The sequence below is a fragment of the Ammospiza nelsoni genome, chromosome 2 (genome assembly GCF_027579445.1).
Source record: "Ammospiza nelsoni isolate bAmmNel1 chromosome 2, bAmmNel1.pri, whole genome shotgun sequence".
Classification (NCBI taxonomy): Eukaryota; Metazoa; Chordata; class Aves; order Passeriformes; family Passerellidae; genus Ammospiza; species Ammospiza nelsoni.
The window spans coordinates 29,302,489-29,330,433 of record NC_080634.1 but is presented as its reverse complement, the minus strand read 5'-3'; the positions used below and the strand labels follow the sequence as shown (position 1 = coordinate 29,330,433).

Sequence of the window (27,945 nt, the reverse complement as noted above, 5' to 3'; positions counted from 1 at the left end):
CAGAGTTTCCTCATTCCTGAGGGTTCCGTGCCTGGGCTCATCCCTCCTTAGCTGCGTGCAGTTATTTAAGTAGGACAGCTTGGGAGGATGTATCATGAAACAGGCAGGGGCTGTGCTGAACAGTGTGGGACCTTCAGGCTCCTGGTGTTTGACTTGTCTCCGTAGATGCTGTGACCATGACATCCCAAGGCCAGGCCATTTTCTGGAGGTATGGTACTATCTGCACTTCCTTTGGTAGAGGGAAGGGAGGGAATTGTGCTTTTCAGACTCTTGGGATGTATCACCCTGCTGCCAGGAGCTCTCAAGAGAGCAGTTCTTTGCAGCTTGACTGTACTGCACTCACTCAAGCTACTTAAATACCAGTTCAGCTTGTTTTATACAATTTGTAAGGCCATGTATGTATCAGACACCCATATGCAGTCAGCAGCTGTAGTCAAGATGGAGATGCATGTCCTAGAACTCTGCACTTGCTAGAATTTGCTATCCCAGGGCTGAATCCTGTGGTAGATTGGGGTGGCAACACTTGAGGAAGGGTGTATTCCTTCTGTTGTATTTTGGGGGTTCAATGGCTTGAGGAAGGTACCCTTCTTCTGCTGGTCCTCAGACAGTTGCTTGTGTTTCCATCACATCAGCTTGCTGTGGGGAGGAAGAAACTGTCCTCCAGAAGTTTCCTTGCAGGATTAAGAGCTGGGAAGACATTCTCAAAGTGTTTTGTGGCTCTCATTTCAATTACCCCATTTCCTTTGGAGCTATTGACTGAGTGCTGGTGAACTAAAGTTGGAAAAAGAAGCCATGAAAATATCTACCTCGCATCCTTATCTCCTGATTAGTTGAAAATAACCCCTGCCAGATGGATGAAAGGGCAAATTTTTCATCCTCTAGTGAACATGGACTGAGCTTTCATCTAAACCTCACTGCTTGAACAGAGACAGCAACAAGCTGTGTCTTTCCATCCCAGGTGTGAACTTCCCAGGCTGGATGGAGACAGAGGTTCCAGTGTGGGACAGTCCTGCTGGCATTTATTCTGTGAAGAAGCTTTCAGCTGTTACCAGTATCTGTCCCACTGGAGTGGAGCAGCAGTGGGGAGAAGGACAGGCCATGTGTGAACAGAAGAGACCTCACACATGAGCCTTGCCACATGGGGCATCAAGGAAGCACTAAATAGCAATATGATCTGTGTTGAAGTGAAGGGGAGACGACCATCCTTTAATGCATCGAACTCCGATTTATTGATCGATCAGTCACTTTAAATAACAGTGTTAATTAATTTCATGCATATTCCAAAATCCAGGTTTATGATAGGCTAACAGAGAAAACTCTAACCACTCCTTTTGTTTTACAATACCGTTAATTGTTTACACAAAACAAAACCAGTGTTCCCACTGTGATATGAAAGGTTCCCAAAACTTCCATATCTGTTCCCAGGGTGCCATCTTTTCCCAGAGAGGGTGTTACACTTGTTATGGGAAGACTGCCTGAGAACCTTATTGTTTACAAAGTGATGCCTGAGAGAGTCTAATTGTTTATAGAAATCAGGCTGGGAACTGCTTTTGGAACTGCTTTGCAACTACCTTTTACTTTTCTCTCACTGTATGCCTTCATGGCCTTTTTCTTTAAGCCATGCTTGAACTAAACTCCTGACAGATCTGCACCTTTTCACGGGCAGAAGTGAGGTTGCCTGTAGACACAGAGTGTAAATATTCCCTGGGCACTGCTTTCCTCATGTGTCTGGAATGCACACAATAACCAGCTCTGTTATTCTCAAGAGGCAGCCCAGCCAGCCTTCGTCAGGGAAATGAAATAACTGATGGGTGTGGAAAAATGCTCATCTGTACCTTGCTGCTGTGAAAACCTTCCTGCTGCTCTGCAGAGCCTCTGCCTGCCCTGCCAAGCAGCAGCAGTTTACTGGGAAAAGCGAGCTTCTTTTAGGGACATTTGCTTTTCAGGCTAATCCTGAAATGCAGAAACAGACCACAGAGGGGGGTGAATTTTCCAGGAAGTTTCAGAGAAGCAGTGGGAGATTTCTGCTGATTTCAGGAAAAAAACAAAACCAGCCAAGGAAACAAAACCAAAACCAAAAAATTTCCAACAAAAACAACAACAACAAAACTCCCTGAAGTGCTGAAGAAAGTTGGGTTCTGCAATCATCAGCTGCATATTGGAATAGAAACCCTTTTGTTTTGGGTTACCACTGCCATTTCTTTTCCACAGTAAACTTTGCTATAATGAGGAAGGCAAGGGACCCTCAATATCCTAATCTTCCAGTTCTTTTGACCCTCTAAGCTCATTCCTGAGGGAAAACTTAGTCCAAGTGGAGCTAGAGAACTGGAGAATTAGGACTGTTGCCTATCCCAGCCAGGCTGTGAGCCTCTTCCTGTCCCTGGGCTGTGATCAGCAGCATTCAGACAGGGAATGAATGGATCCATTTAATGCCAAATTTGATTCCAAGTTTGACTGGTGAGGCACAAGACTATGGAAAATAGGGTAGGAGGCACAGAGCAGCATCCCACAGGCTGCCAAATGGGCACTGAGAACTGAGGGTGGTGTCAGGGCTCCGACTGGTGCAGCCTCAGCCACCCACATCAGTCTGTTTCTATGCCTTTTAAAACACTGGAGGTACCAGGGGTGCTGATGCACAGAAAATTGCTTTTTGCTAGGAGTGCTTGAACTGGAGTGCTGCAAGACACAGCTACCACCAGCCTGTGGCCAGGTCAGGTTCCTCTCATTCACTCTGCATGCCAGATCTACTCATTACACATGGTGGGCACACAGCAAATGTTTGTAAGGATCTTGTGATTCCTGCATCTTGCAGTTTCTGCAGAGGAAGTTCCAGAGGGACTAATTTTTTCTTGTCCCTCACAAGGGATGTTGAAGCGGGCAGTGGCATCTGTACACCCAAAATTGCCATTCCCCCTGTGACAAAGGAGCAGCTTTTCCAATCAGCCGTGTGGGTGCTCTGGAGCAGGGTGGGTAGCTGCTCTCTGGGTGTAAAGCCAGCAATGCTTTGCAGCCATGGGGGCAGGTGGCACCTGCACAGGACAAAGGCATTGGTGTGGCCTGTTTGTGCTTGTTTGTGTTTGTCTGTGAGTAAGCTGAGGATAGTTTCGGACAGATGAGTGGGAGGGAAGAGATGGTGTTCAGGCCAGAGGGTCCTTTCAAGGACCAGAGGCAAGTGTGGTGGCACTTGAAGCATTCAGGGACTGGACAGGAGGACATCCTGGCTACTCATCCCTCTGCCATACCTCCTAGCATTTACTGTAACCCTCTGGCAGCATCCCTCAATGCGGAGCAATTTCTTCTCTGCCTGTCCTTGGGAAGAAGGATTGTAAGATAAGGGGATAAAGATGAATCACAACTGTTGTGAGTCAGCACAGTGTGGCTGCTTCTTGCTTTGTGATTCCCAGGTGTGAGAACCGAGGCTTGTCATGACAACCTTGGCTGAGTTTATAGCAACTATCTCACTCCGGGATCAACTCCCAGAGTGGAAATTGGTAGAGCTCCTCAAGAAGATGGGTGTTATTCAGTGTACATGAAACACTTGGCATCTTCCCCAGAACAGGAAACCACAGAATGTCCCACGGTGGGCCTGGCTGGGACCTTGAGTGACTCAGGATTGAGCCCCGTGGGACATGGCGAGGCTTTGCTGAAAGCTGTCACACATCAGCATCCACAGGAGCCATCAAAGTCCCCATCCTGCAGGCCCCTGGGGGAGGCAGTGCCTGGGTCCCCAGCTGCCTGGTGCCCATGGCTGGATGATATCCATGGCTTTTTTCCTAGTAGAGTCAGCTGTGATCCACCTTGAGGGATTAGGAGGGGAACTGCTGTTCATCCCAGCCATGGCTGAAAGCTGCTGACAATGGGGAAGAAGCCAAACATGACAACTCCCAGCTCCGAGGGCATCTAGGCAGAGCTTGGTATGGATGTGAATGTGTAAATGGATTTGTGTGAGCCCTTATCTGGAGGTACCACATATTTTGGTGAAATACAGAGTTCTGATCTCTTCTGAGCATGTGCAAACTGGGCTTCTTCAGACAATTTCCCACTGTCTTTAAAGATGAGGATGCAAGGGAGACAGTGGGAGGTCAAACAAGTCTGCAACATCTCCCTTTTTCTCTATTCCCTCTTGCCTTTCTCCCTTCCCTGCTGCTCCCTATGGGAGAGGCTTGTTCACATGGTATGATTCTCTGGAGTTCCATATCAGCCCTGTGATCGTGGCATCTGTGGCAACTGAGCAAGTCACAGATGCAGGCACACATCAGTGGTGGGAGGAGTCCATGGCTGTAGGGACATGATGGACTGTCCTGCAGGAGGCTGGCCATCAGCTTTGTGTTGGCAAAGTGTGCTGCAAACCAGTAAATGCTGCTGAGGCAGAGCAGCTGGGTTTGTGTGGGCAGAAGGGCTGTGACCTCTCACAGCCTGCAGCTCTCTGGGCTTCTCCTCTCACAGTGAGGAGTCTCTGTGAGACTGCTGGGCACTCACAGGATGTACCTGTGGGTTTTGTGGGGATCTGCTTGAGGGCTTGCTCTGGCTGGGAGCTAAGTTTGCTGCCACAACCCTTCACTCCACAGGGAAATGTGCCTGTGACCACATGACAGCTCCACTGGCTGTGGTGGGAGTCCATAGCCAGCTGTGCTTCTGGGTCAGCCAAGCTGGGCTGTGCCAGAGAGGCTGTGCTTGGCAAGGCTGGAGCTGTGCTGATCCATGGCATGCTGCCTTTCTTCTCCTCTGGCATGGCTGCTTCACCTGTGTGGCTTGGCACGTGGCCCTCTCCTCTTCAGTCTCTCATTCAACAGCCCATTACCCATCCCCACATGGAGCATCCCAAATCCAGCCAGCTCAAAAAAAAAAGGCCCTGTTTCCTGATCCCTCCTGCACATTCCTTGTCTTGTACCTGGTGTCTCCTGGGCTCAGGGGCTTTGCTCACTCCCTGGTCACTCACAAGCACCAGCAGGGACTGCCTGACTTGCATATGCACCTGGGAGGGCAGAGAGAAGCATCCTGCCCTGGGGCCAGCTGCCTGCTCTCAAAGGCCTGGGTCTCCTGCCACATGGTCCCCCACTGTTGGTGACAAGGGCTGCTCAGCTGAATGTTCATGCCTATTGTGGTGATGTGCTTTACCCATCCACCTCATTGTGGGTCTGTGGCTCACCTGCCTCCCCCTCCTTCCTGCAGGCAGCTCTGCAGATGGACAGTATGGCATGGGCTGTGAAGGAGGTGGGCTCTGTGCTAATGCTGTCCTATCCTTTTTCCTCAACAGCATGACTACAGTCATTGTCATCCTGGCTGCAGTGATCGCCCTGATCATTGGTTTTGGTGTCTCAGGTGTGTGACAGCATTCGTTTTTTTTAAATTACTACCAAAGCAACTACCAAAGATTTCCTGCAGTGGGACTGGTGGGATTATGAACTTCTGCCCTGCCTCTACCTCTGTGTATCCATCCCGTGCACAGGCTGAGGTGTGATCATGTGTGGAAGTGTCGCCCACATCCTTTAACAAAGGCTAGGTAGGGGTAGTGCAGTCTGTGCTGCTGGAGGTGTAGTGGTGAAATTCAGTGCAGCTGAAATTCCCTTGGGCTTGGAACCCCAAACCTACACATAAAGTCCTGCACATTCTCTGCTCCTTCTCCTGGATAGGAGGAGATGATGTGAGATGATTTATTGTGAAATCAGAGAGCATCTGCCAAGATGGAGCGCCTTTCCCAGGACCCTCAGAGCCAACACAAATGTGTTGTTTTGGTGTTGGCCAAAATGCAGCTTCCTTGGAATGTGCTGAGTGAGGATGGGTAGGGAAGGGCTGCATGGGGAAGAGGGCCTGGCTCTGGAAATTCTCAGGCTTGCAGTTTAGGATTTCAGATGCTCACTTTTCTTAAATGAAAGAAAAATATTTGGATTTCAGTAAGGGGGAAAGAGGCTGCTATTTCTCTGCCATCATTATGCCTTCCAATCACATTTATATTGCATAAAGGGAAGTCCTGACTAAGAAAAGACATAAAATTCACGCTTTTCTGGCAGCTGCAAAGAGAAAAATCGCTGATACATATAAGTAAAAAAGAAAATACCATGTGAACTCTTCTCAAACAAGTAAGAAGAGCTGCTTTTTGAAGCACTCTTTTGCTACAGAAACACTCCTATGCTTTTTCATGGCATACAATCCATGGGAGCTGGCCTCTACCAGCAGCACTGGTGGCAGCCACTGGAGGCCTTGCTGTGTGCCAGTGACTGTTCAGCCTCGGGCTTGCTCCATGACAGCCACAGGGCAGCCTGGCCTTTCTCCAGGCGTGCTGCCTCACCTTTCTCCAGCCTCCTTGCTCTCTCCTTGCAGGAAAACACTCCATCAGTGTGACGGCGCTGACGTCTCTGGGGAACATTGGCCAGCGCAGCATCCTGGGCTGCTCTTTCGAGCCCGACATCCAGATGGACAGCATTGCAATCCAGTGGGCCAAGGAGGGAGTAGTTGGGCTGGTTCACGAGTTTAAGGGAGGGAAGGACCACCTGCAAGAGCAGGATCCATCATTTCAGGGCCGCACGGCCGTGTTTGCGGACCAGGTGATCGGCGGGAATGCCTCCCTGGAGCTGAGGGATGTGCAGCTCTCCGATGCTGGCATCTACCAGTGCTCTGTCACCACAGCCAGAGGGAGCGGGGCAGCGGTGCTGCGCTACAGGACAGGAGGTGAGGGCTACAAGGAGCAAAATCCTGCTGCAAAACACGTGCTAGTGTGGCTTGGTTGAACCTACCTGTGCTTGTGATGCTGCTACACCCCTGAGTAGGGTGTATTTCTGGCTTTTACAGGATATTTATGGCCTTAACCCCTCTTTTGATACCCTTGTTCCAGAAAAGGTTATACTCTTGATAACATGGTAGCTTTTTCTCTCTAGAATTAGGATGTATCTCCAGCCAGAAGTGCTGCATAGTAAAAACTGTAGCATATTTAATATATTTTTCTCAGTTTTTCTGAAGTATTCGGTTTTTTAAAATTACTACCAAAGCAACACACCTTGAATATCATACATACCTGAATGTTACATATTTACAAGAGTCAGTCCTCCAGGAGAGATCTGAAAACCACCAGGTCTTTGGCCTCTTCCAGTGAGATGAATTTAGCTGTAATAACAAGTCACCTCCCAAGCGGTCACCTCATGTTGAGACTGAGGGATGAACCCCTTGCAGGTCTCTTCCAGATTGCACCCTTCCCTCTCATCCCTGTGGCCAGAATTCCTGTCCTACAGCTCACATTGGGCGAGGAAAAGCCCTCAGACCTCTTCAAGTGAAAGAGGGTTCTGGCTCAAGCCTGAGGGTTGCAAATGTTCCACTGGGACTTGGTCCCCTATCCCTCCTTCAAACCTGGTGGCTCTGCCTACTTTTGTGTTGCTTGATTGGATGTTTAAAGTAATCTACACAGAAAAGGTATTAGAAAGAACATGTGAAATGTTGTAATGGGTTTTATTTCCAGCACAGCTGTAATACCTGTTCTGTGTGGAAAGATGGACATGTTCCTTTCAGCTGATTTTCTTTAGCTCACCCTTTCACCAGTTCACCTCCAGGTCCTACCACCCAAAATAAAAGTGGACAAATACTGAAGGCAGCTCTCCTGTGCTTTGGCTGTGTAAACCCTCCTTATTCCAGGTCTTCAGGGGATTGCTCAGGAGAGAAAATGGCTTCAAGTTGCCCCAGGGGAAGTTTAGATTTAAGAAAACTTTGCTCATGGAAAGGGTTATCAAGCCCTAGAACAGGCTGCCCAGGGAGGTAGTGGAGTTACCTACTATCCCTAGAGATTTAAAATAAAAATACATGCATTTATGGCTATGGTATAGTTGTGGACTTTATGCTTGGTTAACAGTTGGAGTTGATCTTAAAGGTCTCTTCCAACCTTAACGATTCTGTGAAGCTGTAGGTGTATGTCAGGCCCCCTTCTCAGTGAGCGGAGAGGGTAAATCATCATTCTCCCATTAAGAATAACTAAAAGACACTAAAGTTGTGTCATGACCTTAGCAGAACCTGTCAAGCTGGACTGCTATGTCCTAGGAGTCCTTGGATCCCTTGTGCTCATCCTCCCACAGCCCAACCTGTACAGAGCTCTGAGCCTGTTTTTGGCTTGGCTCCAGGCAGTGCTGTGCTGCCTAGAAATACCTGGGACTGGTAGATGCAGTTGGGTATTTCATGCCCAGTTCCTATCACTTGCCTGGTTTTGAGTGTCTCCCTGTTTTCCCTCCTTCCCAAAGCCTTCAGCATGCCCGTGGTGCAGGTGGAGCACGGAAGCCATGAGGACGTGCTGCAGTGCGAAGCCCCGCGCTGGTTCCCTCGCCCTGCCGTGCGCTGGATGGCCTGTGGTGACACTGGGGAGCACCTGCCCCTCGCTGCCAACACCAGCTACCAGCTGAACCCCAAAAACATCACTGTGAAGGTGGTTTCCCTCCTGCACAACATCACTGCTAATGCCACCTACACCTGTGTGATTGAAAACAGCATTGCCAAGGATGTGGCCAACATCAGAGTGACAGGTAGGGCTCGACAGCACCCCGAGACCACAGGCACGGGGGAGAGGAGAGTTTCAGCAGTGTTCCTGGTGCACCAGGGGCTCCTGCAGCAGCTGAGTCAGGCAAGGAAGGGACTGAAAGCGTGGCTAATCCAACCACTTCTCTGTCCCTGGGGTGAAAGAAAGGGTCTGTGTTTGCTCCTTCTCTCTCATATGCTTCTCGTGGTATTGTCACCTTGGCTAGGGGACAGAACTGCCAGGGAACCAGAAAGAGGGACACACTTCAAAAGAGTGTATTGCTTGGAATGTTAGCCAAAACCAAACCAACTCACCAAGCCTCACATCTTTTGACACTTTCTTTAGCCAGGTCATCTTAGATCCCATTCGTGTGCCAAACCAACAGGCCCCTTTAGCAGTTACTGGTGACAATACCTCTGACTCTGGCCCAATCCCTTTATTTTAAAAGCCATTTTACTCATGGAAAACCAAGCTTTACAAAGGTTCTGAGTATCTTCTCCTGTTCTACATGAGAAGGACCATAATGCTTCTACAGCTGTGACTTCATTGCAATTGATCTCCAGTACAAGAGGCAGGGTCTACCTTCATCCATGTTCAGAAAAATGGGAAGGAATAAATACACACTTTATTTGCCTTCCCTGCTGTGTTCCTGTTCTGGCAGCCTCTCATAATTCTTCTGCTACAGATTTCAGCACTACAAAGGTGACCAACTTGCAGCTGGTGAACCTGAATGCAGAGTCAGTGTCATCCTCCTTTCCAGCCTGTCACTGGATGCTTCTGCTTCCCTTGTACCTGCTGTCAACATAAAGCCTCTGTAAAGCAATTGGGAACGCTGCTGGACCTGCAGGTAAGCTTGGGAAGAGAAACTCATATACATACAATATATGGAGGCCCTCTTACGGAGTTTGGCTAGAGCAAACCTATCTCAAGCCTGCCAGAATGGGAGAGCGTGTCTTTCCCCTCTGCCCATCTTTTCCCCATCCCCACCTTTCGGTGGGACACATGACTTGTCCCTCCCACAGGCTTCTCCCATCACTTTCTGCAACCACAGAGATCCTTCTCTTGCACCATCAACTGTCAGCTCTTACTTGTCCCCTCATTTTCTTTCCTGGGTACCCTCTGGACCTGGGCTGCAGTTCATGGCTGCAAGGCAGCACAGGCTTGTTCCTCTCCCTCCCTGCTCACAAGACCTGCTACAGGTACAAGCCTCTCCAGTAAATACTACAGACACCTTGAACATGGCTAGAGGGAGCTGCCAGCCTGAGCAATTCCCTGCAGACCTGGAATAAGGAGGGCTTACACTGCCAAAGCACAGGACAGCTGCCTTCAGTGTTTATTGGCTTTGGCTTTGGCTGGTAGGACCTGGAGGAAAACTGGTGAAAGGGTGAGCTAAAGAAAATCAGCTGAAAGGAAAACGTCTGTCCTTCCACACAGGTATTACAGCTACGTTGATGGCAGGACTCACTTCAGGCTTTCCTCCCTATGGGGCTGAGGGCTTTAGGAGTTCCTGCTGGTTCCAGAGGACACTGTAGTACAAACATGAAATTAGCTGATTTTTCCTGTGTTATCATTTCTTACCCACACCAACAACAGGATACTTTGTCTGGCTTCACAAAGAGAGCAAGGAATGTGATAAGGAGAATTGCATAAAGGAAAAGTTCTGATTGTAGGACAATCAGTATGTTCCCTTGTCTGATCTAACACAGTGACCAGAGCTTTGATCATGGGCAGAAGGTCAGACACAAACAGGAAAAGGGTTTCCCGCAATAGAGCTGAGAATAGCTCCTTCAGAGTACTAAAAGCAAGCAAATCTTAATTCCCCCCAAACAGATTTGATTCACCCATCTCTTGTCTTGTGATTCTCTGACTGTACCAATAAAACTGTAAATAAGAGAGGCACTTAACCTCCTTCATCTTCTTGGAGTGCTTAAATCAAACTCCTCTGCTGAAAAAGATGTGAATGGCAGAACAGCAATGGGTTAGAAAACTGCCAGCAGGTTTGGAATATCCTGGCAAAGACAAACCACATCTAAAGTCCTGTACGAGGAGTGATGATTGCAGTTGTAATGTGAAATGAAAGAGGAACAGATAAGCAGACAGCAGACAGAAAACTAACATACAGCACGAGGAGGAAAAGGAGACTAGTAAGATACTACTGGAAGCTTCAAGTTATTAAAGTTATTAAACCCAGATATAACAATAGAGCTGAATTTTTCCTTTTTTGTTTTTTAAATAAGTGTTATCAGGTACTTCCTATCTATTTCTCTCTGCTACTGTGTTATTCATATTACAGGACTACTTTCAGTTGCACTTTTTAACCAGATTTCAATCTTTGTCTTATCACTTACAGTCAACATTTTCCTCAGACTGAGATAGTTTATTCTGGGGTTTTTTTGGTTTTGTTTTGCTTTCTTTCTGGAGGGTGGAGAGAAGCTTTAGTAAAATCTTTTCTGTTCTGCAGAAAGCACTCACAGAAAGTAAGGCTGTCACAGCAACATTTGCAAAGACTTCAGCTTTAAGCTATTTTGGCAACCTTTTAGGATGGAGTCTCACAATGTTACTGAATGGTGGCATCTATCAGGTCTTGTGCCACTCACACTTTGGTCTCAGAAGTGGACAGCAAGCCTTGAGAGGGAAGACACTTCACTCATGCTCAGAAAAACCACTGCCTGTATCACAGCTCAGTGCTTGCCTTTTCTTACCAGCCCCACCTCATGTTCAGGCTGCTCCTGATAAACTGCAAAACAATGCCCAAATAATCTTGTCATTTAGCACTGTGATTTAGTCTCCAAACAGCAGCTGACTCACTTCCCTTCTTTTCTTGAAGGAGATGCTTCAAAAGTGTAATTTTAATTATTTCAATTAGGTTAAGAAGACCATACCCTGTGGGAACTGTATAGTTTTGTTAATGGTCACCACACAGCAAGGAAAACTGAATACTAAAATAGATACTAAAACAGATACAGTGTTCTTTAAGTAATATTTTCATTCCTTTATTCAGTAGATACTACCACACCAAATGCACACACTGCGTGCCCAAGGCCCAAGGCAAGAGCTGTCACATAGGAAGCACTGAACATTTCTCTTCCAAAGTGTAGCCCAGAGTCACTGGCTGACAATGGCCCAGAGTGACCATTCAGGAATTCCGCAAGTCACAGCAGCTGCTTGACTGCACCCTTCACCCTGTGCTCACAGGCTTGTGCTCCCCCTGAAAGGAGCTTTAAAAAGCTCCCGATCACAATAGGTATTTCCATAATTCCTCTCCCACTGGGAGAGATATTAAGCAGTGGCTCCCACTCAGCAGGAACTGGATGTCCTGCTCATCCTCTGGCTGTTCAGGTAGCCTAAGGCATCTTGGCCCACTTCCTCCACCTTCAGGCACAGCAGGCTTGGACGAGGCCCCACTCGTGACACGAACTCCACTTCACCGGAGCGAAAATTCCGCAGCTGCAGGGGAGCTGCAGGAGAAGGATACAATGGGAACACCTCAGGACAGGGCTCTGGCTCTGTTCTAGCCCACAGCTGGGGGAGGGAATGCCTTGCAGCAGCTGCCTGGCATCTGCCAAACCTCAAAGGACAGCACAGTGAATGACTCCAGGATGTAGGCAGAGGAACGCATTTTGCCAGCATCCCTCCAACCTGCAGGAAACAGACGTTCTACACTGTGAAATGAATGCTGTGAACTGTGTGCTCACAGAGCTGATGCTCTGAGCTTTGTATCCTCTATCAGTATCAGCAACCTGCCTTTACAGTGTACATGACAGCCAGAAAGTCTCCACTGCAGAGCATCCTCTGGTGAGCTTAGCAAATCAACCCCTGCAGCACCTGCACTCAAACTTAAGCTCTAGGTACGTGTGCAAACAGTGTGAAGAATTGGTGTGAAGAATGTCCCCTTAACACAGCAACTGCACAGTTGTGGCAGCATGAGCTCAGACCTCAGCACTCATGAATTCAAAACACTTCAGTGCTGATTTCCAGGAGAGGATTTCCAGGCCTGCTATCAATCCTACATGCTGTCCCATCTACAGTCAAAACTCACTTGATTTGAGAAGTCTGCACAGTAACTCTCGCTGATCAGATTCCTGTCCCAGACAAGGATTGGGAATATTTCTCAAGAACAGTTTAATGTTTCTGTGTGAAGTAGAAAAATTTATCCTATGTTGTTTTAGGAATTTCCATAATATTATTTCTCTATTTTTATAGCCATGGATCTACTAAGACACAACTTAGTCAACTTAGGTCTACACTACAGAATACAAAATTCCAGGAAAATCCTTCAAAGTTCTTGCTATGATGGACAGTGAAGGCACCTCTCCTTCCCCAGCCTGGTGAGATGCCTCCTCACTTCCTTCCCACACTAAATATTAGAAAAGCCAGCAGAACTTGCTTACCAGGCTGCAGGATCTTGGAGGGCTTCCTGTCTAGGCTGAAATCCAACAGGATGGGGCGACATATGAGAGGACTTCTGCACAGACTCCTTAGGTAATGAGCAACAAGATCCTCAGCTTCCTCTAGACACTGAGGAAGGAAAGAGTGTGTTGCCAGGGAGTGTTCAGTGGGAGGCAGGGAGGCACTGCAACACCCAGAGCAAAGGGAAATCCTGTCCAGCCAAGACTTGAGCCCAGCAGGCTGCAATTGCTGCTGGAATAGCCCACTCACCCCTGCTCCAGGAGCTTCCCCGTGCTGAATGCACACGCTGCCCCTGCTCTGCACACAGTTCTGCACAGCTTCCCACTCGAGAAGGCTCAGGCCCAGCACTGCTGCCACATGTTCATTCCTGCACAGCACCACAGCTTCACCTGTTCCATCCTCCACCAGCACCCTGTGCAGAGAGCAGGCAGGCTGGGATCAGGAGGGCAGGACAATACCTGCTCCCTCACAAGGGCCACACCCCAGAAAACACATCTCAGCAGAGAGTTTGTTCACCTCTCAGAAGATGTGATAACTCCATCTTTGCTGTTGTGTCCACATCCCATCCCTGATATGATTTTCCCCCTCCTATCTGTGGTGTAATTTGCTCCCTCCTCCCCCCTCTCCCCACAGCCAATCCCTACAGCAGTTACCGTGCACTGGCTTGCCTCACTCCTGTTTGTGATGGACATGGAGGATTGTGTCGGGTGCACCTCCCCTGAAGGAAGAACAAAGCCACAGCTGTGTATGGGTGTAAGTGAGAAGGGGAAGGGCCACTGCTTATTTTAATCCCTCTCTAATTAAGTAGGCAAAAGTGTAAAGCATTTCACTGCATTTCCAGTGAGTGCCCTAGGAAAAATTTATATGGGAAGAAAAATCACCTTGCTGCAAGGTGCTGATCCCAAATAGCAGAGAACATGGGAAGAGCAGAGCATTAAAGAGTAGGATTGTCCTCTTCAGTGCCCTCATTTCATCCCCAGTCCTAGCTGCCAGCCTGCCTGACATCAGATATACACTTCTAATTACTTAGGTCCCTTTCTAATATGCAAGTCCTTCTCAGACGCTGGAAAAAGGGTTTGCAATCGAGACAGGAACTCTCTTCTACATGGTAGCAAAGGATGTGTGAGAATAAAAAATCTGCAAGACCTCTCACAAATTATGTTTGTGGAAGCTTGAATACCTCTTTGAAGATGCAGCTGCAAAGTGAGCAAATCCATTGCAGGCGCACAGTCAGTACACAGGACAAGTGGCATAAAATCCGGGCCTGGGCCACATTTTGCAGCTGAGGTCTCAAGCTGGATAGAAACACTAGTGAGGGGGATGAGGCTTCTCCTGCAGGACTAGAAGAAACAGCAATTTGAGAAGCTTGGAACATAGAAGCCTTTCTTTGGACACTCTACCATGAGAACAGACCCAACACTTACTTAGAAGGCAGGTGAGAGGCTGGCAGAGATAGGATGCTCACACAGCTGGAGGCAATGTATGTGCAATAAACATTACAAAATCTGCAATATCAAAGAGCAGACGTCAGAAAGAGCTCACAGAAACCAAACACTCAAGTTTTCTTGGGATGGCTGGGCTAGGAAAATAATTTATGCTAAGGGATTGGGAGAGATGAAGGTTTGAACAAGTCCACGTGGGAAATCAGATTAAGAGATGGTTTCAAAGACAGTAAAAGAGGTCAGGGCTCTAAAGACAGGAGCACCTTGAGATCTTGCGTTCCAAGTTCTGGAAGAGGATCTTGGCTCCAGGTAGCAAGCCCCTGAGGTGCTGCAGGTAGGTGGCAGTAATGTAAATGTCCATCACAACAGGGGAGCCTGGAGCAGCTGAGACACTGAGCTTCACACTGTGATCCCTGGACAGCAGAGTCTCTGAGGAGGCACAGAACCACACAGACCATGAGCTCACTCACACAGGCAGCATGGCCTGTCTCTGAGCTGGGCCTGCTAGAGGGGCTCTTCCTCCCATCATGATGAGGCTGTCACCATTCCACCTCCCAGGTTTCCTGGATACTGCATTCCCATTCCCATCTCCACATCCACAGTGTGCAGTTTCCAAGCCCTTTGACATGCAACAGGATGCAATATCCTGGCATGCTTCCACTATTCCCAGATGCAGCGGCACACTCAGCCAAGTGCACTGGCTCTCTGAAACAGAAAGAATAACCAATCTATTGCTTCTCAACAGGCTGCCACAATCTTACCTGTCTGCTTTGGATGGCCAGGTGGCTTCTCATTCTTGGGAGAGGCACACAAGGTCCTCTCCATGATCTCCCCACAGAAAGAAACAAGGGAACCTGTGAAACTGAGAGCACACCAGGATTTTTGTCCCGCCTGAAGACAAAGGGAGTGGAAGAAGGCCTGACTTCAAGACTGCAAAAAGGTGGAGCACTGTTGGTTAAGCCCAGTTTCTGGGGAACCTGCCCTTGAGCACCTGAGCTACTGGACTGAGGGCAGCTTGCTGCATCGTACCCCTCCCAGGGACAAGAGGCCCCTTTACCTTGCTTTCTTCTGCTTCAGGCTCAGCAGTGAAGGTGAAGAGTAAGGCACTACAGCCTTCCTCTCTGCTAAACCCCTAATTGTTTTTCTGAATTAGATGAAGAAGCCAAGCAAAAAACCCACAGTTTTCCATAAAGGACTGGTGAAAAATCCAGTGTACATACATATCACCCCAGATTAAACATGCTTTGAATGGAAAAGTTCTAGGTTTATTATGTGTTTGAGCAAGGTATGCTAAAAAAATCTAAAACAAAAAATCCCCCAAAAATATACATTCAGCCTGATTTTCCCTGCTGTGCTTGTTTCCACTTCTGACAGGAATTTGGGAGGCTCCTTTGGGGCTTAGTCCACACCAGCAGTAGCCAAACCATTTTCTGGACACCATTTTGCAGTTTTGTCACCTACAATCCCTTTACCTTAAATAACCAGGATGGGAGAAGTCTGAACTACTTGCACACAGATTTTCCAAACCACATTCCCACGGTGGATATTTCATTGCAGTTTAATATAGCACTTCCCAATAAAAATTACCACAGAGCCATTCCCTAAGACACAGTCAGTTGTAATTTGGGGCAGACCAACATACCTGCTGCTAAGCACTTCTGGGATGGAGGCAGTTCTCTGGTCCATGCCTGTCAGCACTGACAGGGCTGTGAGCTACAAGTGAGGGAGACACAGACTCAGATGCGTTGCAGTTTACAGGCATCCCCAGCCAGAGCAGAAAAGACAAGCTCTGTGTGCTCAGAGCTAGGTCAAGCAACTCATGCTTCCTCTCCAGATGAATTCTGAAGCAGGAAAATGTGAAGCCCAGCACCAGGCTCTGATGCAACTTAGAGCAGAACAGTCTCACCAACAAGACACTGTATATTGATAACTTCTAGCTAGTTCTGGAGAGACCTACAGGTAGCCTGTGAAAGCCCTGTGCAATAAGGCACTGCATACCTGGTGCTCAGGCAGACAGGAGATCCAGGTCTCATGCTCTAAGTGCCAGCTATCTTGGACAAGCAGGCACGACGGGGGGCATGATGGCCTGCTCAGGAATGTTGCTGGCACAGGTGGAGAACAGAGCTTGTAAAACACTTCCAGGTCCTGAGATAAGAGTGATAAGACAAGGCAGAAGACTTTTAGAAAAAAGGAGATTAAAGTTCAATAGGGAAAAAGTGAAGAACAGTGGTTACAAAAGAAAAAAAAAATCCACTGAACTCAGAGCTCTGAGAATTTTAATCAAACACAGAACGAAAGCAGTTTCTTGGAACGACAGAAGGAAATTCCAAACCTTGAAAACAGCTTAGTCACCGTCTGACTCCCCAACTTCCACATGCAGCTCAGCAAAAGTCTCCAAGAGAGAACAGCACAACAAGTTGTCTCTTACCGAGCAGCAGGGCACAGTGAAGCGATACAGTCCGTCCACGTGCAGGAATGGAAACCATCGCAGAGACCTCCCCAGAAACAGCAGCAGTGCCTGCTGGGGGAAGGGAGAGAGAGAGAGGGGGGATGAGAACTGTTAGGTATGGAATGAAAAATACAGTCAAAAGAGAGCAAGCCCAGCCCAGAGGATGTCTTGATTAACAAGAGAAGGCAGATTCGTTTACAGGAAAGTGACAGAGAGAAGATGGAACTTGCTTGGGGTGCAAGAAGGAATTTGCTGGCACAAAGACACAAAGGCACCCAACACAAAAATCACTTTCCCATTGATACTAAATTACCCCCCAGGCTCCCTTGAGAGGAACCAGCTCCCAGACTAATCAAACCACACCCCAAAGCTGCCTCACTTCTTGCTGCGTCACACCCTCTTCTCCATCACAGCCAGTGTCCTCCAGCTCCGATAGGTTCCCAGTTTCTCTGGGGTGGCTCCAGAGCTGTGGTCTGCCCAGCCACAGCACTGTGGCCTGGAAACAGTGCTGCAGCTCATGTGCCTCTTTATCTCCTTCTGTGGGCAGCTGGTAATTGCGTGACATGAGGCCCTCCTTCTGGGTGACCAGGAACAGCTGAGATACACAGCTCGTTGTTCTGGGGCCGCTCTCACCCCCCTGACAGTTCTCTCTGCCAGTATCTGCCTTCGGATCCTCCAATTTCAGCATTTTTGCCTCTGGGGTTTCCAGCTCAGATGCTGTGCTGCCATCTTTCTTATTCCTCAAAGAGGAGCTGTTTCCACTCCTAAGGCCTTTCTGGATTTGTCCTCCAGCAGCATGGAGAACCTGAACATCCTCCAAGTAGAACTGCACATAGACACTGAAATGACAAATGGTAACAGTGAAACTCCCTATTCCTGACACGTGGCTGTCCTAAACAAACACTTATTTGGGAAAAACGCATCTGGTGAGTGCCACACAGGTACTCAGCAGGAGCAGAGGGAAAGACTGAAGTGGAGGGCCGCTCCCAGGCTGCAAGTACCTTGAACAAAAGGGAGATGGTGGCTTTGTTGCTGAGAAAGAGCTCATTTTATGCAAATAGCAAGGAATGGGTGCTTTGGCACTGAAATGCTATGTTGGTAAGAAGGCTTACCATAGTCCAAAATAACTCAAGGAGCTGGAAAGTGATGATTTTACTTGATCACTGAATAAAGGGATTCACCTAGTTTTTTTCTCTCTCACATGCTCCAGATTTTCCAGGTGTTCCCAGGAGGGAAAATCAGTCTTAAGGAATCTCTCCACTACAAGCTGGTAGTTTTCCACCCGCACGAGTGATCCTGCAAACACATCAGAGAAAAGAGCTGAGCTAAATAAAAAGAGAACATAAAACCAGTAAGGTCAAGATCCTCATTTTAAAGTCACGGGGTCAGGCAGTGACAGTTCAGCATCTCCACACAACGTCTCTTCTTCCTTGTTTTGGAGCTGGAAGGCAGAAGAGCAAAAGCTCAGCCCTCAAATGCAGTTTAGTGGGACATACCTATGAGAGCAGTCTGGGCAAAGGGGCTGCCATCCTTACGGGAGATCACACAGCAAAGTGTGCTGCTCTTGTCCTGCAGCTGAAGGAAACCGCTCCTGGAGGAGACCCTCAGCACACCCAGGAGTATCTACAACAGAAAGGAAGCTGCAAAAAGAATCAAATAATTCCTATCCCTGAAAGCCAGAAATCAAAGTGTCTGTAGCCGCAGCTAAAATTCAGTCTGTTTTCCACATGCCACAGAGAGAAAAGCAGAGTAATTTCCTAACAGGAGGAAGAGGGATGTGCTGGACAGGGTGCTGGAAGGCACGGTGAGAAGCAGGAGCTCTCAAGGCACAGACAGGAAAGAGGTGGCACATACCAGTTGGGGCTGGAAACTTTCAGCTGAGAGTGTGCAGTAGGACCAGGCCAGTCTGCGATTCAGCTCCTGGGTGCCCATGTGCTGTGCCTCCAAGGGGGAAAGCAACTGGGATGGACTGAAGCCCTCCCAGCTCTTCTGTTCTGCCACACGGCAAACTGCAGACAGAGATGGGGCCTGGCATGGAGGGTTCAGAGGCAAGTACTGTGAACAAAAGAGAGAAAAAACAAATCACCTGAGTTTCTTCCCATCAGACAAACAGGAAACAGCTCAAAGAACATTTACTCACTTTCTGCAGGGGACACTGGTGTATTTCTGATAGAATTTCATTATAAATATCTCTTGCTTCTTCTCTGTCTGGCACCATAGCTTGCAGAAGGGGGACAAGGAACTTTTCAGCAGCTCCAGGGTTTTGGTGCATAGAGCTAAGCAATCGACGGCGCCCAAAGAAACAAGAAAACCTGAAAAAAAGTCATGACCATTAAAAGCACAGGCAGTCCTTGCATTTTAGTGAGTCTTGCATCTAAGTCAGGGACTCCTTCTGCTTGTTTTTAGTGAATATACTGTATAGGACAAGAACTAATGAGATCACAAAACCCATGAAATTATTAAAAAATAGAGCATTTAAGGCAAATGCAAATTATGTTGAGCAGACAAGAAACAGGAAAATCCACAGAATTAAAAGACTGGCAAAATCTCAAAACCCAAATGGCCAGAGAAACAAATGACATAAAGATAATCTCCCTCTAAGCCACACAAATAGATCTCCATGCCTTTTGGCTGGGCATGATATGATTACTCATGCTAGGTACACTTGGCTTTCTTTCACAGAATGCAAAAACACAAGTCAGAAACAACCACAGACTATCCTTATTCCATTTCCCTCATGAAAAATTATTTTCATAAGTTTAGCTTACTGCTTTTGAATGGTTGGAAGTGATCACACTGTCAGCCAAAATATGACAGAAAGTGAACTCAAATGAAAAGAAATAGCTCTCACTGGAACAATTCTTAAGCAGTACCAGGACTGAGCAATCACATTTAAAGAAAGTGGAAAACATAATAAAAACTAAAACTTATAGTTAGCATAATTCCCAAGGTAAAACTGAAGCTGTTTTATTGGTCATGTCAAAATTCCAGAGTGCCAGTAAAGCACAGGAACACTGAGCATTCTATAAACTGCTACTTCACTGACAGTAAAATGTATATACTTTGAAGTCCAAGACAGCAGTCACAGTGATCAACCATAAGTGCTTCAGAACAAACACGAATATTTTCACTAACAGAAGCCAGAAGTAAATCCAGAAACTGGCTCACAGCATCCTGCAGTGTCAGGGAGAGCAGGAAGCCATCTGGAAGACTTGGGGGTAAGCATGGGATGGAAAATCTGCCAAGACAGAGACTCTAAAACAAATTATCACACTCCTGGGAACACTCAGAGTATCTCCAAGTGATATGCTGAACAGCTGCTGCTGCTTCTGTGCACAGTCAGAACACAAGAGCCTTTATATCAGTTATGATCTAGTTGTAGCACCAATTTCCAGCTTCAGCCTCAGTACCCACCTTGATCTGCCAAACAAACCACATAGGGAAGCAGACACCCTATGGTGCTTCTGTATTTCAGGGCAAAGCATTCCAGGCAGGATTATGTGAGCACAATGCTCAGAAGCAGTGCAGCTTCCCAAGACCTTTACCTCAGCGGCACTTGAAAAATGCACCGGCTTTTCTCCTAGGAGCAAGTGCAAGGTAACAAGCAACTGCACAGGATGTGAAGTCTGGATAAATGGCTTACTTAGGCCATGAAACCAAAAGCAATTGCTGCTTGTACTATCCAAGCACAGTAATTTTGTGATCCTTTGGTCTAGAAGACACCCAGATATCCTACAAAGTACACTGAGGCATGTGCTGACCTCAGAAGAATTGTCCTCACCTCTGCTCAAAGGTCTCCAGGAGGTTCACCAGCCAGAGGTACAGCGGCATTCCCAGATTGAAGCGGAAGAGCAGCTGCAAGCAGAGATTTCCTGAAGAGGCCAGGGGCTCGTAGGGGGTGCTGAGCCTTGAGAAACTCTTCAGCACAACCATGCTGTTCAGGCAGGCACCGAGTACAGTGAAGGGGAAGGAGGCCAGAGGCTTCTGCAGGAGGTGGACGTCGATGAGCTGGGAGACACAGACACAGAGGGTAAGAGAAGAGATGGCCAGTCTGCCACCACTCCCCAAAACTGTCACCCCACCTTAAATCCTTTCTCACTCTACTGGATTGTCTATAATCAGGCCTGTGGCACCGAGCACAGTTTAGGGAGGAATCAGATAATAATCATATCAACTCTCACGACTGAGTCCAGGCAGCAAGATCTCCAGTTTTGTTCCAGATACTTGCTGAAATAATTCCCATGTTCCTGCAGCCTTCTTTGAACCAGACACTCACAAGCCATCCCCAGGGCCTGAGTCTTTTCCTGGCAAACCTCAGCTTACCTGCACACAGGCTCCCGGTCGGAGGCCCCGTGCAGAGTTCAGCAGGGGCTGGTAAGCAAGGCACAAGCAGACTTGGTTATCCAGTAAAAAGAGACCAGCTTGGACATTGAGTACTTTGGTGACAAATCCCTAAACAGAAAGCAAACAGAAAGCAAAAGGACTATAGGGAGTCACAAAATATAAGAGACTCACAGGCCTGAGCAGTAAGAAACTAAACTCATGATGAAAATAATGGTCCTAGCAGGCCAGGAGCTGAAACCCCAGTGCATGAGAGGGTGAAGGCTAAGCCTATGAACCCTTACCACATAGGAGATGATCTTGGACTCTTTGGTTGGTCTTGGCCTCTCCTCTTCAGCCTCCAGCTGCAAGGAGCAACTGAGCTGCTCAGCAGCCTCAAGGGAAGAAGACTGAGTGGATTCTCCTTGTGAAGCACTGTCCAGTGGCTGCTCCCTCACCTGCTCTGCGCAGTAGGGCAGAAGGCAGGAAGAAGCACTGGTGATGAACACTGTTTGTCCAGATTTCTTCAGGCTGGACATACTCAGGCCTGTGATTGTGTACCTGTGACCCAGCTGGAAGACACGATGCCACAGCAGCTGGCTGGGTTTCTAGAGCATAGAAACAAAATGCAACATCAGCATCAACTCCAGTGAAAAAAAAATTTCTCGACCTAAATAATCCCACCCAAAAAACCTTTTTCCACCCAGAGGATTGCCTCATACTCTTAGCAAAATGACTGTATCTGCAAGACATTCAGGGACACTGCAACTGCATGAGGGAGAAGGACTGTATTTTGGCAGGGCACAGAACTAGACTTCTTACATACCAAAACTACTGTACACTGGGTGCAATTAAAAATATATCACTAGTAACAGGGAGAATAAATCAAACTGGGAAATCAATGGCAAGCTTCAAAGAATTAATCAGCTAGCACACACACAGATCCACATAGTGAATTTGTGAGCAAAATTCCAAGTACTTACTCGCACCAGCACAGGGACACAAACAGCAGATGCAAAGCACTTCAGAAACAGAAAGAAGAATGTCTTGTGGTGAACACAAAGGAGAGGCCCGAGTCTGGTCAATTCCCCTGCTACAGTAAGCTTTGATCTTTTCTTACGCGGAATCCTAGAGGGCAATTGAAGAGGCAACCGAAATCAGAGATGAAAGAAATCTTCAAAGTATCCCAAAAGCAAAATAAACAAATATGCAGCATGTACATTCCGGGAATAACAGATCCAACGAAGCAATATGGTCAATCTCTCAGAGGGGTTTTCAAAACAATATTTGACTACAAAATTTCTACTTTAACTTTTCTATACTAAATCCTTTTGATATTTTAGCATTTGAAGACAGAAGGAACAGAAGAACAAATTCACACACTCCATGGCAACAGCCATGTTATAAAAGGCATTACCACAAACAAGCAACTAATTGTTGGTCTAAAGGAAAAGAAAAAAGTCACAAGCAATTCTTCTGCAGAAAACAGAACTCGGATTCCTATGTCCATGGAACATGACACTGTGGAAGCTGCAAGCCTATGAACAGGAGGCCTGAAAGCAACAATGGACTCTTTCTAACAAACTTGACACACAGGGAAAGAGCAGCAAAACTGAAAGCAGATGAGAGGTGAGAGAGATGATATTTATTAAATAAACTCTGTTTGCTGTTTCCAACCTACATTTCAAAAGATTAAAAAATAATTTTTCAAAAAAATTTATGTTTGTAATTTTCATTTCAGCTCCAACTGGACTTGAATATAACCATCCTGCTTACTCTGAACAAAAGCATTCTTGATTCCAAAACATCTAAACAATTATCTAACCTTATGACTTTAAAAAAACCCTGACCAGTAGTAGACACACAGCAGGTACCAGCACTTCACTGTAACATTTTAGTTGTAACATGGAAAATTGGTCAAATATCATTTAATAACAAAGGAGCTTTATGTTAAAAGTCTGAGAACATATACTGAAATATGGAAATAGTCTTCTTGTTCAGAAAGGTCCCTTGAGCTAAATCAATCATTTAAGCTTAAAATTACTTTCTTTGAACAAGATAAACCCAATAAAAACAAAAGATAACTATAAAGAAATGAAAGCAGCATGATTAGTGACATTTTATTGTAATTAAATTACACTAGGAATTCTCTACTCAAGAAGATAAAACATGAACTAGCACAACTTGAAATTATCAACTCCAATAAGATTTGCAATTCCATTGGCTCATTTTCACATACTGTAAACTAAAGCACAGTTACTTCTATCAGTTGACATTTTACTGGCACTTTTATCTCAGTAATCTGATAAGAATAAAAAAAAAAAAAAGTTGCGCTAATCAAAAGAGTGAATCAACAATTGAATCAACACTGTTCTAATATTCTTTCTATAATTTGAAATTACATCTATAAATACTTAAAATTCATCCTATTTTTTCAAATTACAGAACAAAAACTTCCAGTAAACTTCTGGGAAACATAAGACTAAAGAAAAGTTGTATAACTTTTACATCCACCACTTGCTGCTATGCTTCACGTGTGGCAGAAATAGAATTTGTGTCTTTCTAAGCCAAGCCAGAGCAAGAGTGCCATGAGGAGCTGGGCAGGGCAGGTGTTTACCTGGAGGTAAGCAGTGGCTCAGCTGGCACTGGGGAGGTGACAGGAATGCTGTGAAGTACTTCCTTGAGGGCATTTACTGGCATTGGATCCACCAGGATTTCCAAGTACCCTGCTGCACTCTGGTCTGTCTGTGGGATATATGACCAGCTTGGGAAGACAAACAGTGAGTCCAGCCAGTCCAGTTCAAAGTGCAAGAGCTAAACCAAAAGATAATGAGATTGAAGCTTGAGATGAGTTTCAGTTTGTTTTCTCAGCACTACTTGCAGTGTTCATTACCAATACACCCTTGCATGTGCATCACAAACTCTTCTACTGCCAGCTTCATCACTAAATGAGAGCAGGGTTTTCTGCCCACTCTCTTACCTTGCACAGAGAACTTCTGTCCTTCCAGATGCAAATATGCAACAGACTTGCTGAACTCTACAGCTAGCACTTCCTGTTTGTAGCCACAACCTCACAGAAAGGTGATAATTAATTCAATGCAAGACTTAGTTATTTTCAGACTATTTTTCTAAAATTCTTTCCTGCTTTCTTTTGCCCCTGTGTTTTCAGTTAGAAGTTCTTACCAACACAACTTTTTCCTAGACTTTGTCTCATTGGAAAGCACAACTTCAGTGCTCTGTCACCACCACTGTAGGGGTTATTTGTTATCTCAATTCCACTTGCAATTACCTTCAGGAGGCTTTTAAGTCAACTGTCATGCAAGCTATTATTTCCTGAAAGTATGTCATCGTACATAGTACAGCTCTCCTGAAAGTTATTTCTGCTCCACTAGTTGGAATTCAGCAAAGAGTGGAAAGGTCTCCTGTCACAGTCATATTTTCTGGAAAAATCCCTTTGCCCAGGATTCTTCTCCTGGGAAGCTGAGAAGCCTCAGAGAAAAAGGAAAACAATAATTATCTGATTTGCTTCTCCTGTGTTTTGCTGCTTTGGAATGTGTTTGGAGATTGTTTATCCAACGGGTGATTGTTTCATTGGTTTTCTGTGAACTGTTTTGACTCAATGGCCAATCAGGGTCAAGCTGTGTTGGGGCTCTGGAAACAGTCACGAGTTTTCATTATTATCTTTTTAGCCTTCTGTAAGTATCCTTTAGTATCTTGTATTCTTTAGTATATATATCTTATATTCTTTAGTATATTCTTTAGTATCCTTGTATTCTTTAGTATAGTTTAGTAGTCTTTAATATAATATAGTATCATAAAATAATAAATTAGCCTTCTGAGAACATGGAGTCAGATTCATCATTCCTTCCTGCCACAAACACAATAGTCTCCCAGGCCACCTTGTACTGTGGTGAATAGAACAGAACTGTACTGGCTGTCTCTCTCTTTTCATGCCAGTACATGAAAAGAGAGAGACAGCCAGTACTTCTTCTAGCAAAGGCACATTCCACATGTTCTATCCTCTGCCCAGGATGTGAGCTTGCTGTTTTCCTGCCTGTTACTTCCTTCACTAGACTCTGGCAGAACACCTGAAGCCCCTGGTGGTTTGTGACACTGGCCCAGGAGTGGGAATAAACACAGAATCCCTCAGAAAGGGGACATACCTCACATGGAATTATCCCAGTATTGTCCTTCACATACAGGCAACCATCTACCAGCCTTTCTTTGTTGTCTTGCCTTCCATCTGTTAAACAGCCAACCAGGATCAGGTAAGTCCTTGGCAAAGTGTGCTGCATGGGTAAAGCACCTTGTCCTTGATTAGACCATTCCTTAAACTCCTTAGTGCTCCAGCTCAGGTGGCTGCAGCACGGTATGCGCTGCTGATGCTGTAGGTCAGAGATGGAGATGAAACTGGAAAAACAGAAAGAAAGAAAGAAATAAAAAAAGCAAGATAAAAGCAGGATGTGTGAAGAAATCAGTTTACAAAGCACCCTAATATCAACACTGAAAGAGCCAACACAAACTGCTCTCCAGCCAGTGATTTTGGTACTGGTTTCCAGTGAGTTTCACTGACAATTTTAGGTTGTGAAACTGGAGCTCTAGTCACAATAGCCACTTGCTCAGTAGCAGGACATAATCACATTCAAAGGGTGTGAATTTGAAGAGTTTCACTGGATTAGTTGAGGACCACAAGTTCAAAGCAAGAAACTAGTCCAGATGAGTGATGGGTCGGAATCAGTAATAAACAGTAATTAGGTATAGAAAAATTAATCAGAAGACATAAATTTACACAGATAGTTAGGCTGTGCATTTTGCAGGAAAATGAACAGGGGATTAGTTGAAAATTCCATAGGCTGAAACTGCTCCATCTTCAGAGACAGAGCACCACCAGTAATAATACTGGTACCTATGATCCACAAAAGCACAGTGCTGCTTGTGTTTTTGTCAAATGTGCTGAGTGCTTTTTGGGAGAAACCAGAATTACAGCAGGACACTGGCTCATGGTTATCACATACAAAAACAAACAGACTCTCCCCTTGTGCTTTAAAGCTGGGTGGTTATCTTGGATGTAGCACACAAACAGACCACTGGCCTCACAGAAGAGAAATACCAAGCACCTTCAGCTCTTCTTTATAGATTCTTCTGAATATGAACCAAAGTCTGGTTTAAATGTCATAAAATACACAGGAAAAATATGGCTTAAATTAGGTAAGTTTAGCTGGTGTGAAAGATCAACCACCTGCATTTATTAACTACTAGTTAAAGGTCACAAATCCCTAATCAATTCCAGTTGACCTTTTCTCCCAAAACCGGTCATGCCAGAGATTTTAATTCTCCCACAAGTTGGAGCGAGAAACAGATCCAGACAAGCCAAACTTTCCAATACGGATATCTCTCAATAAGCCACATGTTTTTCATGATGGTGAGCACTCAAAAGCCTTTTAGCAACTAAAATATGGACCACGTTATCCTAGATCCCCCTTTTTTAGGAGCACATGCTCGAATGCTGAGCTCAGCTGGCCAACAGGTTGGGAGACCAGGAGCATGCTCCCGTGTGGGCCCGCAGGATCCAGCTGGAAAGCTGCCATGTGTGAAAAATGCGTATTTTATGATTGGCTTTTCGCAAATATTAAAATTAAAATTGCATGTGTTGTGTTAGAAAGTAATGCTGTATTAATTCTCTTAAGTAGTGTGTTAAATACAGTTTTAGGCTATAAAAAAATGTTAAAATAGAAACTGTGCTATGTAGGATGCTCTTTTTAAAGAAGGGACTCACACTGAGATAGCAGCCACAGGACACCTAAATCTTTCAGAGAAAAAGAATTTATTGCCCTCTTATCAGAAGAAGCGAACTTCTTCCCACCTCGAAGGCGCTGTTAGGATTATGAGGAAGAAGTTGAGGATGACCAGACAGAATCCTGTGTTTGGATGGAATTTATGCATCATGTGTGAAGTGTATGAATACGCAACAGGCTATTGTTTTTAAGGGTTAATCCTCTGTTAATGTGTGTCCTTTTTTGGGCTCGTGCTGCCCAGAAAAAGGTACCTGGACGTCCGTAACTCTTTGTCTCTGTTGTCTCATATTATCCCAATTCAAATTGTCCAAATTATTATTACTCTAATTGCATTACTGTTTTTATAACCATTTTATTACTATTAAACTTTTATAATTTTAAAAACAAGTGATTGGCGTTTTGCACACCGTGCAAAGGCTGTACGGTGCGGCAGCGCTGCCCGCTTCGGTCACCGCAGACAGGCGGAGACGGCGCTCAATCGCCCCGCAAGGGCGGCGGGCCCGCCGAGGCCGAAGGAACGCCTGCGGTTACCGCGTTCGGCAGCACCCTTCCCACAGCGGCATCCGGGGCGGGCATGGCATCCGGGCATGCCGAGCTCACCGGAGGGCCGCATGTGGGCACCGGAGCCCCCGCCGCCCCCGCCCCGCTGTCACCTGCAGCCGAGCGGCAGCGCCCCGCCGCCCGCGCTCCGCAGGCACCGCAGCACCGCCTCCAGCGCCTCTGCCTCCTGCCCGTCCGGCCCCGCCAGCGCCCCGCGAACGAAGTCCCGCGCCGCCCGTAGCCAGCGCTGCTCCTGCGGGGGGAAAGGAGGGAAGCGGGGTCTCAGCGAAGGGCGGGCGGGGGAGAGGGCACGGAGCCGCCCGGACCCCTCACTCACCGCCGCGCCGGGCGCCGCCATGACAGCCCGCGCGGGCCGCGCCGTTGCCGTGGCGACGCGGCGGCGGCGGGAAGCGCCGCGCGCGCGCGCCGGGCTCCGCGCCGTCCCCGCCCTCCGTCCAATCACCGCCGCCGCTCCCCGGCTGTTCCCGCCCCTTCCGC

The 27,945-nt window shown here is 46.7% G+C and overlaps 2 protein-coding genes across 2 annotated transcripts; one reads left to right on the top strand and one right to left on the bottom strand.

The window, feature by feature from the left end:
* Positions 1-176: 176 nt before the first annotated feature.
* VTCN1 (V-set domain containing T cell activation inhibitor 1) lies at positions 177-15,292 on the top strand. Its single transcript, XM_059466010.1, has 6 exons — positions 177-208; positions 5,258-5,322; positions 6,322-6,669; positions 8,220-8,498; positions 9,153-9,338; positions 15,182-15,292. The coding sequence occupies exons 1-5, from the start codon at positions 177-179 to the stop codon at positions 9,296-9,298; spliced, it is 870 nt and encodes a 289-aa protein (XP_059321993.1). The 3' UTR covers positions 9,299-9,338; positions 15,182-15,292.
* CTC1 (CST telomere replication complex component 1) lies at positions 11,484-27,805 on the bottom strand. Its single transcript, XM_059493925.1, has 24 exons — positions 27,785-27,805; positions 27,561-27,700; positions 25,276-25,522; positions 23,730-23,926; positions 22,096-22,240; positions 21,418-21,720; positions 21,116-21,244; positions 20,574-20,800; positions 18,933-19,104; positions 18,647-18,847; positions 18,289-18,415; positions 17,974-18,088; positions 17,172-17,631; positions 16,772-16,861; positions 16,342-16,488; positions 15,986-16,056; positions 15,105-15,205; positions 14,607-14,772; positions 14,326-14,406; positions 14,082-14,241; positions 13,555-13,619; positions 13,151-13,313; positions 12,883-13,009; positions 11,484-11,949 (listed from the first exon to the last, which is right to left on the bottom strand). The coding sequence occupies exons 1-24, from the start codon at positions 27,803-27,805 to the stop codon at positions 11,789-11,791; spliced, it is 3,816 nt and encodes a 1,271-aa protein (XP_059349908.1). The 3' UTR covers positions 11,484-11,788.
* Positions 27,806-27,945: the final 140 nt, after the last annotated feature.